This window comes from Neoarius graeffei, chromosome 3 (assembly GCF_027579695.1).
Source record: "Neoarius graeffei isolate fNeoGra1 chromosome 3, fNeoGra1.pri, whole genome shotgun sequence".
In the NCBI taxonomy this organism is placed as follows: Eukaryota; Metazoa; Chordata; class Actinopteri; order Siluriformes; family Ariidae; genus Neoarius; species Neoarius graeffei.
In genome coordinates, this window is record NC_083571.1 from 66,397,540 (window position 1) to 66,415,843 (window position 18,304).

General features: G+C 40.5%; 1 protein-coding gene across 9 annotated transcripts in view; it reads right to left on the reverse strand.

Moving 5' to 3' along the window:
• The window catches only part of LOC132883485 (neurexin-1a-like), a 602,912-nt gene that overhangs the window by 308,466 nt on the left and 276,142 nt on the right, over nucleotides 1-18,304 (reverse strand). For all 9 annotated transcript variants that reach the window (XM_060917172.1, XM_060917171.1, XM_060917169.1 and 6 more), the window contains one exon: nucleotides 1,633-1,755. In XM_060917172.1, the coding sequence (XP_060773155.1) occupies nucleotides 1,633-1,755 (123 nt within the window). The remainder of the gene's footprint in view (nucleotides 1-1,632; nucleotides 1,756-18,304) is intronic.

The window sequence follows — 18,304 nt, forward strand, 5'->3', positions numbered from 1 at the left end:
CTGTTGCTCTTTCAGGATAGCTTGGTAAGGTAGTTTACCCAATGTTAGGGATGTGATAGGGCAAATGAGGTATGGAAATATATGTCTATAGTTTTGGGAATATCTGTTTTGTATGTATACAAGCATCTGGTGGAGTCTAAGATGGAATCTAAGATGGAGTCTAAAGTGGAGTCGAAGATGGAGTTGAAAGTGGAGTCGAAGATGGAGTTGAAAGTGGAGTCTAAGATGGAGTTGAAGATGGAGTCTTAAGTGGAGTTTAGAGTGGAGTCTAAGATGGAGTCTAAGATGGAATCTGAAGTGGAGTCTAAAGTGGAGTCTAAAGTGAACTTTGGAGTGGAGTCTAAAGTGGAGTCTAGGATGGAGTCTGAAGTGGAGTCTAAGCTGGAGTCTGCAGTGTAGTCTAAGATGGAGTCTGAAGTGTAGTCTAAAGTGGAGTCAAATTTGGAGTCTAAAGTGGAGGCCTGAAGTGAGCAGCTCTGTATGTCGCTGCTCTCTGACTTTAAGTGATTGAGTTGGACTGAGTGTGAAGCTTTTACAAACATGGTGAAGTCTTAATGAGTGATTTAATGGACAATACCAGGAAGACGGCTTCCTTTATGACTTTAGGATCAGAGACAGCTAATCTCCAGCTAATGTTCTACAGGAATGTAAGATTATTAAAGCTATAGATAAAGACAGAGATAATAAAAGGAAAATGAAGCTTCAGCACACAAAGACATCTAAAACATAAGAAATACTGTTTTAATTAACAAAACCATTAATATGACATCTAGTGTTATAAAACTTTTATTTTATTTTTATTTATTTAACTTTTTTTGTACAATTTTATTAGGCAGAGAAAATATGACGATTGCTGGTGGTACAGTCAGACACCTCTGATCAGGGAATGTTCACAGGATTCGGTTAACTCAGAGAAAGAACTGAAAAGAAATGAAAACAAAACAGAAAAATACAAAAGGACAAAACAAAGCAGAAACAAACAAAAAACAAGAGAAAAAAGAAGACAAAAAACATTCAGGCAGAAAGGAAACATTAAAATGAGGCATTAAAGAAGCAAAATGACAAAAAAGAAAAGAGACAAAAAGCCAAAAAGAAATAACTGAGGCAGAAAAAAATGAGGCAAAGAGAAGAAGAAAAAAGGAAAAATAAAAGGAGGAAGAAAAAAGCAGAAAAGATGCAAAAAGAAAATAAAAGCAAAAAAACAATAAGTGAAAGAGCAAAAGAAATAAGACAAAAAATGAGGAGCAAAAGATGCAACAAGAAAATGGATTCAAAAAAGAGTCAAAAAGACAAAAACACAAATGTAATAAAATGAGAAGGACACAGACAAAAACATAAAATCAACAATGGAGTCAGAAGAGAGAAAAAAGAAACAAAAAGGAATTAAATACAGGGCAGTGGAAACAGAATAAAAAATGAGGCAGAACGGACACACACACACACACACACACACACACACACACACACACACACACACACACACATAAGAATAAGACAGAAAGGAAGCAAAAAATGCAGAAAACACAAAATGACAAAAAGAGGACAAAAAGGCAAAGACAAATAGAAACTGAGGCAGAACAGAGCTGACAGAGCGACTCTAGAGGCAGAGAAGTGATGATGTAAAGGGTTTACCTTCGACAGGCTGTAACTCGTCCACAGCCAGCTGTAGACTCTTTCCTCTCCTCATCACTCGCACCGTGTGCCACTCATTATCATTCAGGTTCTGTCCGGTGAAGAGCGTCTCAGGCCCTTTACCTGTAGAACAGTCCAGACTCGGATTAACACGCACCTGAACATGACTTGGAAATGAACAACAAAGAGGTCAAAGGTCAAACTGATTTCATTCATTTCACACAAGTCTGATTCTGACTCACTGACAGAAAACTCACTGAGCTCTAAATGAACACTGGAGCAGATGACGAATCAACGAATACAGATAAATATTAAAACAGGAAAATAACAAATAATAGTCAAAAAATATGCAATAACAACAAGCCGGCTTTACGGTACGGCAAAAAAAGGGTAAAGAGAAAAAAGAGAAAAATGAAAGAGAAAAGGATGAACAATTAGGCAGAAAAGAAACAAAAACCCTAAATGAGTCATAAAAGACATCAATTAATAGAAAAAAATTACATAAAAGAGTAAAAAATAGCAGTGCAGCAGAAATGAGTGTCTATAAGTAAAAAGAAAGAAAGAAAAGCCAGGATGATAATAATAATAATAATAATAATAATAATAATAATAATAACTGCTATATTTCATACACAAACACAAAGTGGTGCTTTAAAATGAAATGAAATGAAATAAATAAATAAGAGGCAGACAAGAGACAAAAATAACAAATAAAAAACAAAATAAGACAGAAAAGATGCAAAAAGGAAAAAAAAGAAAAATGAAAAGAAAAGCAAAAATAAAATTATAAAACAGGCAAATAAAAGTGCAAAAAATGACAGCAGTGATAGAAAAAATAATATAAAATATTAAAAATAAAATGGATAAAATGTTTTATATTATAAAAGTAATGTAGAAGAAGCATGCCAGAAAATGTATAATAATAATAATAATAATAATAATAATAATAATAATAATAATAATTTTGTCTCATAATAAATACAGTATAAATTATCAGAGCGGTGTAATGCTGGCATTGTCCACTCGATGGTAGTGGAGTGTAAGAGTGATCCTCAGTCTGGTGTTTGGGTTTGGACGTGAGTGTGGTGTTGGATTAAACCCTCAGCATTGTTTATTCATTACACACCCGCCTCAAGCGCCAAATCCTGTGCTTCGCAGATGAACTATGAACGAAGTGTCAACAAAACGATATTTTTCTTCCAGTCGAAAGGGTTAGACTGAAAAAAAATAAAACAAAAAAGGATAGAAGAAGCCCAGGGTTCAACTGAAATCTCTCCTCTCATTTCCATCTGTGTGTGTGTGTGTGTGTGTGTGTGTGTGTGTGTGTGTGTGTGTGTGTGTGTGTGTAACATGAGGACACAAGTCTGACATGTGAGTGTGAGGAATGCAAATATCTTACACACACACACACACACAGAAAAGGAAATGAGAGGAGAGATTTCAGTCGAACCCTGGGCTTCTTCTCTTTTTTTTTCAGAAGCTACATGAGAAGAGAATCTAGGTTGCAGCAGATCCCTGAAGCATTGCAGTATAATCACGCTCATGATCTGGCATTCAGAGGTATTCAAAGAACACCTCGCTCTACTGATACTTCTCAGAGAGAGAGAGAGAGAGAGAGAGAGAGAGAGAGAGAAGTTCTGTCATTAAACACAAGGTAAAAACACTGACATCAGCTCCCCACTCTGAAACATTTTTCCATTAGTGAGGAAACAGACTCGCCGGCAATGATGCGACCAGACGGAGCGTTCTGCCAAGCTTACAGCCTCCGTCTCCCCTGACATGGGGAAAAGAGAGCAGCACACGGCCCTGACACTGAAAGCCATTTACAGTTCCCCTGTGCTGCCATGAACAGCATCACAAATGTATTTTTTTCCTTTTCTTTTTATTTCTAAATACAAGAGCAGAAACAAGAACACCAAGCCATCTCAGACGCCAGCGTCTCGAGAACAGAAATGGACAATGTACTTCACACCTCAGGACCGATGCTCATACTGGGACGGTTCAACAAAATCATCTGAGATGTTCATGTCACTCTGGAGAAAATCAACAAAAAGTGCTTGTGTCTTCCAGCCATGCTCGCATTTAAAAAGCAATAATAATAAAAAAATCCAGTTTATTCTGGCAGACTTTTAAAAACTCAAACCAATCCTTCAAATAGATATGAAGTGAGTCAAATTACAAACTTTAAAACTGTGACATGAATGAGAATTGACATTTTTTAGATGAAACTCATTAAGAGTTGGAACACGAATGAATTGGAGATGATGTAGATCAGGGGTCACCAAACTACGGCCCGCGGGCCAGATCCGGCCCGCCACCCCCCTTTGACCGGCCCCCCAGCCCCTCTGCCCCCCACCACTTGAACCGGCCCTATGAGGCAATCCCCAAAAGTGGTCATGGCCTATTTTTTTTCAATTGCTTTTTGGCAAATAATAACATGTCTGCATCTTGTATTTTGTTGATTTTATCAATTAAAATTGATATTTAGTTATAAAATGAACTATTCATATTTTCCGAATTTTCATCATATGCTCGCGATCAAGCAGTGACAGGCAGCGCATGCGCAGAGAACTGTCAGTGTTCAGGACAGCAAAATGGCTAGCGGTAAGCAAAAAGCTGACAGAGAGTGCAGAGTTTTTAAAGAACAGTGGACCATCGATTATTTTTTCGTTCAGTGTAAGGACCGTGCAGTTTATCTTGTATGTAAAGAAAGTGTGCCGGTTTTCAAAGAATATAATCTGCGTCGTCACTATGAAACCCGCCACAAAGAGTATGCTAGTTTGCGAGGGCAAACAAGAGAAGACAGGATTCGGAGGATGAAATGCGGACTGGCTGCACAACAGAATGTATTCCTTCACCAAACCCAGATCAACCAGGCTGCTGTCTGAGCTAGCTATAAGGTAGCTCACCTACTAGCTACCCATGGAAAGCCGTTTACTGATGGGGACTTTGTTAAAGTATGCATGCTTGCTGTGGCCGAGGAGGTGTGTCCCGACAAGAAGGATGCGCTCAACGTGGTGAGTCTCTCCGCACCTACTATGACCAGGCGAACCGAAGATTTGGGGGACAACGTGTATGACCAGCTGAATGAGAAAGCGTCAGAATTCGAGTTTTTTGCTTTGGCCATGGATGAGAGCAATGACGTGCAGGACACAGCACAACTGCTGTGATCTATTGATCTATTGCTCATATTATTATAATTTCACTGTTTTTTAAAATGTATTTATTTTATAGGCCTATTTATTTGACCTTTATTAAGTGCTGCATACAATTATTATTTATATTATTAATAATATCAACAGGCCTACCTACAATTTATAATTTTCCACTCACCTTTGCCAGTGTCAATCACCTCAAATAGGCAGATGTTTCTTACCTTGACAGGTTTGAGATTATTTTTATTAGAAAATAAATAAATGGAATATCTGTGGTATTTCAAATTAAAACAAAGTGTGAAGACTTGATTACTACTTTTGCAAACCACTAGTAAAAATAAACAAATATGTGCCAGGAATCAAGTGTTGATATAGTAGTGTGGATATAGTAGTGGGGATATAGTAGTGTGGATGGCTGTGCCAGGCTAGTAATCTCTACTACACAATGAGGCCTGCTGGTGGTCATATTTGTCTGGGTCATACAATTCTATGTGATATAGCTGACCCGACCCCGGCCCCCATCACAGTCAGGAACGACAATGTGGCCCCCAGAGAAAAAAGTTTGGTGACCCCTGATGTAGATTATAAACCATTTTAACAATCTAGCAAACTGAATAAAGTTTAATAATTAACAATTAAATATGGAGAAAATATTCTCAGATTATAAATCAAAGGTTAGCTTCCTAACTTATTTATTTATTCATTGATAATGTTTTGTTTGTTTTTTCTTCATTTTCATTTTGCTGTAATATCCATTTTGTACATTTTAAAGGACAACAACAACAACCACAAAAAAAAATAATAATAAAGTGACTTTGTATAAATTAATATCATTAATTTTGTATTTTGTGAATTCAAAAGCCAATACCAGGGATTTTTTTTCCTTTTTTTAACTACCTCTTCAAATGTACATAATTATATTCTATGTACTAATGGCCTTGGATGATATATTACGACAACGGCCCGAGGAGCACACAACTACTTGCACAACCATTCACTTGGTGCTAAAAAGACAGCAGCCCTTCAGCACCACTCTTTTGGATGGCCAAAAGCAGTGTGGCCACAGGGCGGAGCCCGCTGATTGCACACGGCTGGAGCGGCATAAACGGTGCCTCAATCCAGCCTCCTCAAGCAGCCAGAGGAGAATAAAGAAGCACCGTATGCATGCCTTCTGATTCTCACTTGCTTTCTCCACCCAGGCAATCTCACCGACGCCAAGGATGACAAAAAGGAAATTGAGATCTCTGCATTTTTTGCTGCCGAACACTCCAGGTTATACTGCCTCTGGAAGATCACCGAAAAAAAGCCTCACCATAGGCTGGCCCAGGCTCTCCAGCACTTGCACAGACTGCACCATTCACACTCCCTGCACTTCCCCATCCCTTATGGTTCATTAAAAAGGCCCATATCTGTGTTCTGCCATGATACACTCACCTTCCACTTTAATAGTAACCTGTTCTTGACTCTAAGATCCCTGTTCTTGGCTGCAGGAGTGGAACCCAATGTGTTCTTCTGCTGCTGCATGCTGAGATGCTTTTCTGCTCACCACAGTTGTAAAGAGTGATTATATGAGTTACTATATCCTTCCTGGCAAAAAAAAAAGCTTGAGCCAATCTGGCCATTTTCCTCTGAGCTCTCTTATCAACAAGGCGTTTGTTTCCACCCACAGAACTGTCACTCACGCAATGTTTTTTTTGGTTTCTTTGTTTTTCGCATCATTCTGTGTAAACTCTAGAGACTGTTGTGTGTGAAAACCCCAGGAGATCAGCAGCTTCTGAAATATTCAAACCAGTCCGTCTGGCTCAAACCAACACCCATGCCACAGTGAAAGAAAGTCACACTTTGAGATCACAGTTTTTCCCATTCTGATGTTTGAAGTGAAAATTAACTGAAGCTCTTGATTTGTATCTGCATGATTTGATGCATTGTGCTGCTGGCAAAGGATTGGCTGATTAGAGAACTGCATCAAACACTGAGTATCAGTAAGTCAAGAAAAAAGAAAGTAAATTTATGAACCCTTGATAAAGCAATTAATGAAGCAAGTACATGACTTCATAATGTCTGGTCATTAGACTGATTTAGGCATCCAGAGGTGGTATATAACACATTTATAATACTTTATAAAGGCAGGATTGAATCAGAGTTCACAGCGATGGAGGTCATGATCCTGGTCAGCAAACAGCTCACGACTCTTGGGGACATGCTTAACACAATGCCATTAAGTCTAAAAGAACATGTTTGTTGTGGTGAAGCGCGCCTTTAATAAACCAAACAGCACACAATTAAAATCAAACTCGGTATTGACGTCTGTTAGCGTAAAGCGGACACCGTTAATCCACCACTTTCTCTGTGTGAAATGTAGGAAAGGAATCACACATCTCAGAGGGACAGCGGAGGTCAGCTAAATCTCCTACAAATACGCACCTTTAGGCCTCCCAAAGTCCCAGTAGCTTCCCTGAGTACACAAAACATGCATCATTGTGATGCTTGAAATCCCGTCGGAGCCTTCACAGCCTCGGTGGACTTACTCTAGTCAACATGTTAATAGCTATTTACCTCCTTTACCCTTTTTTCCCTCCATCTTCCATTCCAGTATGTTCGATGGCACAGATGCAATGTATATGCAAATCTCGTGCCAAACTCAGTGATGGAACGCACTCAATCTCTCAGCGGCTGATTTTGCAATGTAAGCAATACATAGTGGAGGAGGAGAGGTCAAAGAGATCAGAAAAAAAATGATTACGAACTGAGAAAGTAATGCATATGTTTGGGGGAAAAAAACTGGGATCTGTGGCTTGGTTTTGAAATGGATAATTCTGGAAAACTGGATAGTATATGAAAACATAACTAAAAATGTCTCTGTTTTACTCAATTCTGGGTGTTTATGTTTCACTATATACTGGAACTAATATATCATTTTTGCTTGCTTCCAGTTCACATCTGCTCTATTTGTCTGACTCACATCTCACAGCTGGATTAATTTGGATTATTTATTTATTTGTAGACACAAAACATAACAGTATCAGAAACACAGAGAATGCTATGAACAAGTGAGACTGAGTCTGGGGCTGATTTCATTCTAGCTCAGACTGGAGATTCATTCAAGCTATCAGACATTGTCATGTCTTTTTTTTAAACACAGAATGACATGCCCCTTACTTTTGAGCTCCAAATACTTGGACTGATGTTTTTCACACATGCTTTTCTGATCACATGATCAGCGATTAATGAGAAGTGGCGTGTATAATGAATGCGAAAAAAATGCCTTGCTCATTCAAGTCAAGTTTATTTTTATAGCTCTTTTAACAATATACTTTGTCGCAAAGCAGCTTTACAGAATTTTAATGACTTTAAACATGAGCTAATTTTATCCCTAATCTATCCCCGATGAGCGAGCCTGTGGCGACAGTGGCAAGAAAAACTCCCTCAGACGACATGAGGACGAAACCTCGAGAGGAACCAGACTCAAAAGGGAACCCATCCTCATTTGGGTGATAACAGACAACATGATTATAACATTTTAAACAGTTTTAACATGAAGTCTGTTTTGTTGAAGTTATAAACTGTTTATTGATGGAAACTCGAGTGCAAAACCATGCTCACTCCATCATCCTGTTTTTTTTTTCTAAAATGGAGAAGAAACACACACTGTCCAATCAAAGCACAAATTACACAAAAGGATCAATGACAGAACTATAAGTTTACTGTTTTATTGTTGTTCTTTGAATGAGCACTTGGTATTTGGAGGAAACACATCATGAAGCCAGCAGTGTGATACAAACTTCTCATCTCATTATCTCTAGCCGCTTTATCCTTCTACAGGGTCGCAGGCAAGCTGGAGCCTATCCCAGCTGACTACGGGCGAAAGGCGGGGTACACCCTGGACAAGTCGCCAGGTCATCACAGGGCTGACACATAGACACAGACAACCATTCACACTCACATTCACACCTACGGTCAATTTAGAGTCACCAGTTAACCTAACCTGCATGTCTTTGGACTGTGGGGGAAACCGGAGCACCCGGAGGAAACCCACACGGACACGGGGAGAACATGCAAACTCCACACAGAAAGGCCCTCGCCGGCCCCGGGGCTCGAACCCGGACCCTCCCGCCACGAGGCGACAGCGCCAACCACCACACCACCGCGCCGCCCGTGATACAAACTTGAAATAGGAAAAAAAATAAAGCATGTGGATTATTCTTTATTGTACTTCTACATTCTTCTTCTACTTATTATTATTATTATTATTATTATTATTATTATTATTCCATCGATGAAACCTTAGCTACTGATGGAGCTTCAATTTTAGCCATGTGGTACAACCAGAAGCCGTCACTGTTTCAAAGGTCTCTAAAATTAAACTTAATAAAATACATACCAAGGCAGCACGGTGGTGTAGTGGTTAGCGCTGTCGCCTCACAGCAAGAAGGTCCGGGTTCGAGCCCCGTGGCCGGCGAGGGCCTTTCTGTGCGGAGTTTGCATGTTCTCCCCGTGTCCGCGTGGGTTTCCTCCGGGTGCTCCGGTTTCCCCCACAGTCCAAAGACATGCAGGTTAGGTTAACTGGTGACTCTAAATTGACTGTAGGTGTGAATGTGAGTGTGAATGGTTGTCTGTGTCTATGTGTCAGCCCTGTGATGACCTGGCGACTTGTCCAGGGTGTACCCCGCCTTTCACCCGTAGTCAGCTGGGATAGGCTCCAGCTTGCCTGCGACCCTGTAGAAGGATAAAGCGGCTAGAGATAATGAGATGAGATGAAAATACATACCAATTCATTGTTTTTATTTGAATTTTAAATTTGCATTTGTGGTTTGACTCATTTTCAAGCACTCTAAAAACTAGATCAAATTGAGAAGGGCAGAGATCTTGATCACTATAATTAGGAACGTATTTGTTCAACATGGATTTGTCCAAGCATTGTTGATTAGTCGTTCATCTATTAGCTTAATGGCTTTACCCTCAAATGTGCCTAGCTTAATAAAGTATCATTTCGAGTCCCATTAGGATCATATAGCTGCTCGTTAACGCTCTTAAAGCTAGACGGCCTTTTGATTTCATAAAATCGGTGAAATTTAGTTCCCTCTGAAATTTGGTCATTGTGTTATATGTTTATTTTTGTAATATCTCACAAAATATCAGGCCATTCTGTGGCTGGGAAGTTGTTTAATTTGAGGGGATTCCCGAGCAAATAATGTGCATGAAGTCACTCGCTTCACGCAGTCAAGCAGACAGAGGAAGTCCGTGTGCGCATGCGCAGGTTTATCTTGACCGTGTACTGAGAGTTACATCATTCTGTCACTAAAGGAACAGCTGATAACATCAAGGTGCTCGCTGACCACCAATGTTTATTAGTTTGGTCCTGCGTTTCCTTTCCTTCGCAACATGATGTCTTTTCATCTCGCTTTCCATTACTGTAGTTGGTCTTTCATGTTTCATTCGCACACTCACATCCTCCATTTTTCTCTCTTGTTTCAGATTTGTATCCCACAATGCCTTGCACAAACATGGAAAGCCCACCACGTGATGCATGATGTAGTATCTTGAATTGGGTCATGGTGAAGCAGGAAAAATAGCAGAGAATTTAGGGCCATGTAGCCCAAAATTCATTAAAGGTGCCCTTCCACCAAAAACGTTTAATACTGGCTCTTTTTGAAATACCATAGTTCACTCCGAGTTGCATATGCATGCTGCATGTGAAAATGTAATTCTACCACCATTCCCTGTATTAGCTTATGAAAGAAAATAGTCGGAAAAACGAGCGGATCTGAAAAAGCCATACGATCTTACGTCACTTCGTAAATTAGTATTCATGGCCTCGCCCACCTTGGCTTGCGACCGCCCACAGGAAGGAAGTTCGGATTTAAGAGCGAGGAGAGATAGCAGAGCCAGTGTTGCCAGATTGGGTGCTTTTAAGTGCATTTTGGTGGATTTGAACATATTTTGGGCTGGAAAACGTCAGCAATATCTGGCAACACTGAGCAGAGCCCATCTCGTCAGTAGCTAACGAAGAGGACCTAATAGCAAATTGAAAACATGTCTGAACAAGTTCGTGCCTGTGTTATTTGTGGCAGTAAGACATCAACATTGCATTTCTTGCCCAAGATAGAAGAGATGAAGAAGAAATGGTTGGAATTTATCTTTGGAACACCACCAGCGAAGTATAATGCAGCGTTAGTACTGTGTTCTGATCATTTCAACCACAGTGACTTTTCAAACTTCGGTGCCTTCAGTAGTGGTTTTGCTTTGAGGTTACATTTAATCCCTGGATCTGTGCCGTCAAGACGATCGACCAGCAGCTCACAAGCTGTAAGTAAAACATGAACTTTTTGTTCGAAGGTTTTTGTTACAAAATAGCATGTTCATATTCTCCACGTTAGCATGCATGACATGGTCACAAGCTAGGCAGGGATGAGAGTTTTCTGCTTTTTCTTAGTAAAAAACGACCTATTTATATTATGCCAAATCCGTTGAGAATTTGTTTTATTAATTTCGGGGGGTTGGGGTATGTTCCTTCATGCTGTTCAAACTTTATTAACTCCAACGATGTTTACACATTATTTCTAAAGGCCAATTTATGCTGACAACCCAGTCCTCGCAGACGGCGTCGCAGATAGTGTCTGCGTAGCCCCCCCCCACCTTCGCAGACGCTCTGTGCGCACCTCCCAAAAATTGTGACCACCGCAGAAGCCTCGCAGACAGCGTCGCAGACAAGAGGGCTCTGATTGGTCCACTCTACCATACATCCGTTGTACACGCACTTCCGCTTCCCTACTTTCCTGGTTTGTTTTGTTTTCACGACCGCCATTTTTAAAAACACGAGCGAAAATGGAGCAGCACGAAGAGCGGTTGATCGAGGAAGTGAGGAAGTACGTACATCTATACGACTCCAGTTCTAGTCATTATAAGTAACCGGAGGATAAACACTCCACTAACCACACCCACCAACTACTCCTAGCGATTTCGCGACTTCGCGCCCCCTTGCGTTGTGGCGGTGAATAACATCGCGCACGCCTATTATTCCCCGCTCAACGATAAATTACAACTGTCTGCGTAAAGCTATCAGCAAAAGCCTTGTCGCAAGAGCATGCAGAGGCCTTAAGTCGCCATCTTTAGTCTCATTTAAATCTCGTTGAATGTGATATAAAATCCGTGTTATCTACATTGTTATTGGTCAAAACATCGACGTCGAGACCATAATAGCCAATCAAAATTTTTACAAAGACACCCACATTCTTTTTTGTAAGTCACTCGTTCATTTTATTTGTTTGTTTGTTCAGTAAAAACCCAAACATTTGTTGAATTTTTCTTATTTCCTCGTGTCACATCTCAATGACGTCAGCGCGCGGTATTTTTCCCTTCGCGGTTTGTTCCTTCTCTCTCGCTGTAGTAAGACACCCACATCTGCTTGTTCTGACCCACTGGAGGTAGCGTCACAGTGCTGTTAGCCAATCCGAGGTAATACGTTTACATGTCATGAATATTAATGAGTAAGAGCTGAAATCCTGTCGTTCTCCCGCCACCCGCTCCTCCAGCAAACTAGAACAGCGTGAAACAGGAGAACCACAGCATTTTTTTCACCAAAACCGGCTCACAGGGCATTCATTTATACTAGAGACCACCGCACAATTAATGAAAAAAACGATGCAAGGGGACCTTTAATTGTTCTATTTTGGAAAAAAAACCAAACAAAAAAAAACTTAATAAAATTGGAAGTCTGTGATTCAAATTCAGTAGCTTTCAGTCCACTAAACAAAAATAATTGGGTGTCAGGGAAAATTCTTTTTATGACCTACACTTGAAAAATCTGAACAACAGTCTACATTGAAATATGAAGATTTACGTTGGCCTTTGATGTTGAAATGCTGCTTAAATTTGTTCTTACCTAACTGTCCTTCTGGATTTTTTTTTCTGTTTGTTTTCTCTGTAGTAGGAATAATGATTAAAACTATATTTCTACAAGTGTTGTTGAGTTCTTGATTCTGATTGGTCAAAAGGTGTTAATGAATTTTATAGAACAGCAGTAAGAAGAGTAGTGCAGCTATATACAATATATACACACAGGTTTTATTAATCTGCTCATTCTAATATGTTTGAAACAATTTACCTGGGTATCGTAGACCTGCTACATCATTGATCTTATATTACATATATACAATACACTCAGCAGACAGTTTATTAGGAACACCCATCCACATGCTGTTTGATGCAGTTCTCTAATCAGCCAATCCTTTGCCAGCAGCACAATGCATAAAATCATGCAAATACAAATCAAGAGCTTCAGTTAATGTTCACTACAAACATCAGAATGGGAAAAATTGTGATCTTAAAGTGTGACTTTCTTTCACTGTGGCATGGGTATTGGTTTGAGCCAGACGGACTGGTTTGAGTATTTCAGAAACTGCTGATCTCCTGGGGTTTTCACACACAACAGTCTCTAGAGTTTACACAGAATGGTGCGAAAAACAAAACAAAACAAAACAAAACAAAAAACACTGAGTGAGCGACAGTTCTGTGGGTGGAAACAAACGCCTTGTTGATAAGAGAGGTCAGAGGAAAATGAACAGATTGCTTTGAGCAGGGGGGTGGCACAGTGGTGTAGTGGTTAGCGCTGTCGCCTCACAGCAAGAAGGTCTGGGTTCAAGCCCAGTGGCCGGCGAGGGCCTTTCTGTGTGGAGTTTGCATGTTCTCCCCGTGTCCGCGTGGGTTTCCTCCGGGTGCTCCGGTTTCCCCCACAGTCCAAAGACATGCAGGTTAGGTTAACTGGTGGCTCTAAATTGAGCGTAGGTGTGAATGTGAGTGTGAATGGTTGTCTGTGTCTATGTGTCAGCCCTGTGATGACCTGGTGACTGTACCCTACCTCTCACCCATGGTCAGCTGGGATGGGCTCCAGCTTGCCTGCGACCCTGTAGGACAGGATAAGCGGCTACAGATAATGGATGGTTTGAGCAGCCAGGAAGGATATAGTAACTCATATAATCACTCTTTACAACTGTGGTGAGCAGAAAAGCATCTCAGCATGCAACAGCAGAAGAACACATTGGGTTCCACTCCTGCAGCCAAGAACAGGGATCTTAGAATCAAGAACAAGTTCCTATTAAAGTGGCTAGTGAGTGTATATTTACAGTACTCATAGTAATGAATAAGTGTGTCCAAACTTTTGACTGGACTGGTACTGGTACTGCCTTCTGGCTGCAATTAAAGACATCATTAATTATTATAATGGTGTTTGAGTGACTAATGCATGTCTTTATTATCTTACACACACATCTGTACCAAAATTAAAATGTAAATATAATTGATAGAAAACTTTTAGTTGGTCTGCAGGCACTGGATACAATTTTGATGGTGTATTTTCTGTACTATAGACAGCTTTCATATCAGTAACTATGACATATAGCTAAGTTGGATCTGGCTGCGTAAAGTTCTGCATCTCATTAAAATACATTTTGTTTACTGAATTACAAATAATAGTGCACATTATGAATCTGGCATATCTAATTGATTCAGGGATGTCAGAGAAAATGGTACATCAGCGTTCATACAGATCAATATTAAATATTTTGTTTCATATCCATAATCATTTGGCAGATATGACCTCTGACGTGAATTTCAAAGTGACCCATGCTGCAGTATTTATCCATCAAATGGTGGTTATGGAATTGCCAAGTGGTATTTCTGGCAAAAGCCTGATGACTGATTTGGATTCTGGAAAAGAAATGGGAATTGAAATGTTGAAGCAAAGCAGATGAGGCTGCTTTAATCAGAAAAACACAACACAACCTTCATCTAAAGATGAGGCCTGCTCCTGCTCTTGCCTGAAGCTAAGAGATAGCTATGAAGTCTGACTGCTGCTCCATCAAAGAGCCAAAAAAAAACCCTTATAAAAGAGAGATGAATTACCTGTCAACATTTAATCAATTTTCTTCTTACTCACATTTCCTTGATACGAAATGTGCTAGAACTTGGATCCTTAAAATTATGTTGATGGTGGAATAATCCTTTCTTGCCAAATCCTTAATTGTGTACTCAAAAAGCTAATCTAAAATATGTTGCATATGTGACTACTTTTTATGCTAACTGTACCAGGAAATACAAAATGCCTTTTTATCAATGGCCTTCTCCAGAGACAAGTGCGAAAAGCAAGCAATCCATGAAGCACCTGATTCCCTGGAAGGTGTAAAAAGAAAGCCAGCAAAAGGAAACCAGACTGATGGAAGCCATCTTGGTGTCTTTTTATTCACTTGTAAGTAGCATTTAGACTGAGTGGTGTTTAAACTGTGTCCCTAAGAAAGGACAGGGATGCTCCAGGGAACCCCGAGTCCTAAGTGACAGTGACATGTTCTTAGGTCTGAGTGGGACATTACCTGCTCCATCATGTCAGCTGTGAATTGTCCTTAGAGCATAAACGTGCCCCCTGATCTCAAAAGTTTGTGAGTTGTGTTATTACTTCTCTGAAGTGATAAAGCTGTGACATCTGGAGAAGGAAATGGCAGGAATTATTAATTGGAGAAACCACCACTTTGTGGAGAAAAGACCAATTTTGAGCATAAGTGTAATCAACCAATCAATCAATCAATCAATCAATCAATCAATCAATCAATCAATCAATCATGTGGAACTGACTGGTACCAGCCAAAGGGGCAAGATTTGGATGGTTGGTTGGTTGGTTGGTTGGTTGACCCAGCTAGCCCTGTTGCTCAAACATTCGGTAAGCTATTATTTATCTAAAACATATTTCCCTGTGATTATTTTATCCAGTGATTATTTTAACAGAATGCCATTCAAATAAGTGTATTTCTAGTCTGTCTCATTATTATTTTTATGTAATTGTTCATGTTTCAGATGATTACTTTTTATGAGATTCAACTAGTCATTGTTTTTTCCCTCATAGTTAAAGCTGAAATGTGATCAGGACATCAATATGTTTAAGCTTTATAGTTATTTTCTCGTGCAAAGAAACTTGTAGGCTTTCAGCCTTTGGAATTTGAAGTCCGTTGGATCTAATTTCTTTCAGTTGTGGTGAAAAATATCAAGTGTTACTCCAAGGTATTGTAATAAAGACTCCTCTGTATTCAAATTTTAACTTGATCCATGACAAAATTACAGACCATGTGAAGGTTTCCTCATCTTACATTTTTGATTGACTGGGTTCACTGCATGCTGATGTGAGCTGGTGAAGTTTATGGGTACTTTTTGGCACAAGGAAATGTTACAGATTGCAGGGTTGGCTGAAATACACTTAAATTGCTTAATAACTTTTTACCTTGCACTCAGAAAATAAGGCAGCAATCGGTGCCATTCCTTGTTCCTGGGATGGAACCCTTAAGAGAAGGTCTTGTATCCTGAAGTGGATGTATGATACCCTCAAGGAGGATGTATAGTACCCTCAAGGGGATCTCTGGTACCTTCAAGGGGATCTATGGTACCATCAAAGAGGTGTATGGTATCTTCAAGGGGATGTATGGTACCTTCAAGGGGATCTATGGTACCCTCAAGAGGATGTATGGTCCCGTCAAGGAGATGTATGATACCATCAAGGGGATGTATGGTACCATCAAGGAGGTGTATGGTATCTTCAAGGGTAGGTTTTGTACCTTCAGGAGGTATATGGTACTGTGGCAGTGAGGGTGTGGTCGAGCGGTAGCTGTGAACTGCGAGGAGTCAGGTTGAACAAGCAGGTAACGTGATGAGGTACACCTGTATCTAATTACTGGCTGTCTATTAACATGTGTCTCTGTGTGTCTTGCAGATAGCCAGTAACGACAGAGAGAGTTGTGTTCCCCAATGTGTGTGGCATGTATGTATGTGTGTTAGTCATCACTGAAAAGTGAACTCATCTCATTCATCTCATTATCTCTAGCCGCTTTATCCTTCTACAGGGTCGCAGGCAAGCTGGAGCCTATCCCAGCTGACTACGGGTGAAAGGCGGGGTACACCCTGGACAAGTCGCCAGGTCATCACAGGGCTGACACATAGACACAGACAACCATTCACACTCACATTCACACCTATGGCCAATTTAGAGTCACCAGTTAACCTAACCTGCATGTCTTTGGACTGTGGGGGAAACCGGAGCACCCGGAGGAAACCCACGCGGACACGGGGAGAACATGCAAACTCCACACAGAAAGGCCCCCGCCAGCCCCGGGGCTCGAACCCAGGATCTTCTTGCTGTGAGGCGACAGTGCTAACCACTACACCACCGTGCTGCCAAAAGTGAACTCTAAAAACAAAATTGAACCTTGAATTGTAGCACCTGTCTCCAGTTCCTCATTGTCCCACCTTAGGGAATTGTTACAGGTACCTTCGGGGGAATTATGGTACCCACAAGGAGGTATATGGTACCTTTAAGGGGATGTCATGTACCTTCAGGAGGTACAGTATATGGTACTCTCAAGGGGAAATATGGTACCCACAAGGAGGTGTGTGGTACCCTCCTGGGGCTGCCTTGTACCTTCAAGAGGATGTATGGTAAGCTGAAGGGAATGTATTCTACCTTAAGGGGGATATGATGTACCATCAAGGGGATATATGGTATCCTCAAGGGGCTGTATATGGAGATGTTTTGTATCCACAAGGGCATGTCTTATATAGGGAAAGTCTTATCTTGGAACGAATGTCTAATATTCTCAAGGGGATGTTTTGTGTCATCAAAGGATGTCTTGTATGGAAATGTCTCATACAGAAATGTCTCATACATTCAGGGAGATATCTTTTATGGGGATGTCATGTAGCATCAAAGGGATGTCATACCTTTTGCAGGCAAGTCTTTTTACTGGCCAGGTGAAAGTGGTGTACTCTTACAATTACCTTGTGGACCACTGTATTGAAGATAAACGTGGTGGGACATGGTGACATTGCTACCTCACAGCTCCAGAGTCTTCAGTTCAATCCTGAGGTCAGGTTATTGACTGTGCTGAGTTTTACATGCTCTCCCAGTGTCAGCATGGGTTTCCTCTGGGTTCTCTGGTTTCCTTCCACCTCCCAAAAACATGTCAGTAGCTGGACTGGTCTTTCAGTTTAATTAAAAGCACATGATGCCCTGGAGATAGACTGGTGTCCCATCCAGGGTGTATTGCCCTCTCACCCAGTGTTCTTGTTGTCTGCTCTGTATCGAACTATGGTCATGGCCATGATAAAACTCAAGATGAATGAATGAATGTTCATTGAAAGCTACATATTAAAGGGACCAAACATGTACCCATGAAGGATAAAATCCCAATGAATAGCAGTGGTACAGTTTAGTGTCTTTTTTTCTAATGAGGAAACAGATGACCGGAATTAATGTTTGGTACTAACCAAGCCTTTATTTGGGTGTGGCCACTGTCGTTACAGCTGGATAATGAACACAAGCAACTCACTGTGTAATGATGTGTGTCTATTTCAACTCATGCTAATGTTGGCTCTTGGAAGCTGAAGGTCAGCTGTTTCTAGGATGGGGCACTAACACTGATTAGTGAAGGCTGTAAAAAGAAAATGGGTCATGTAAGAAAAACAAACATTATTCACTTCTCGAA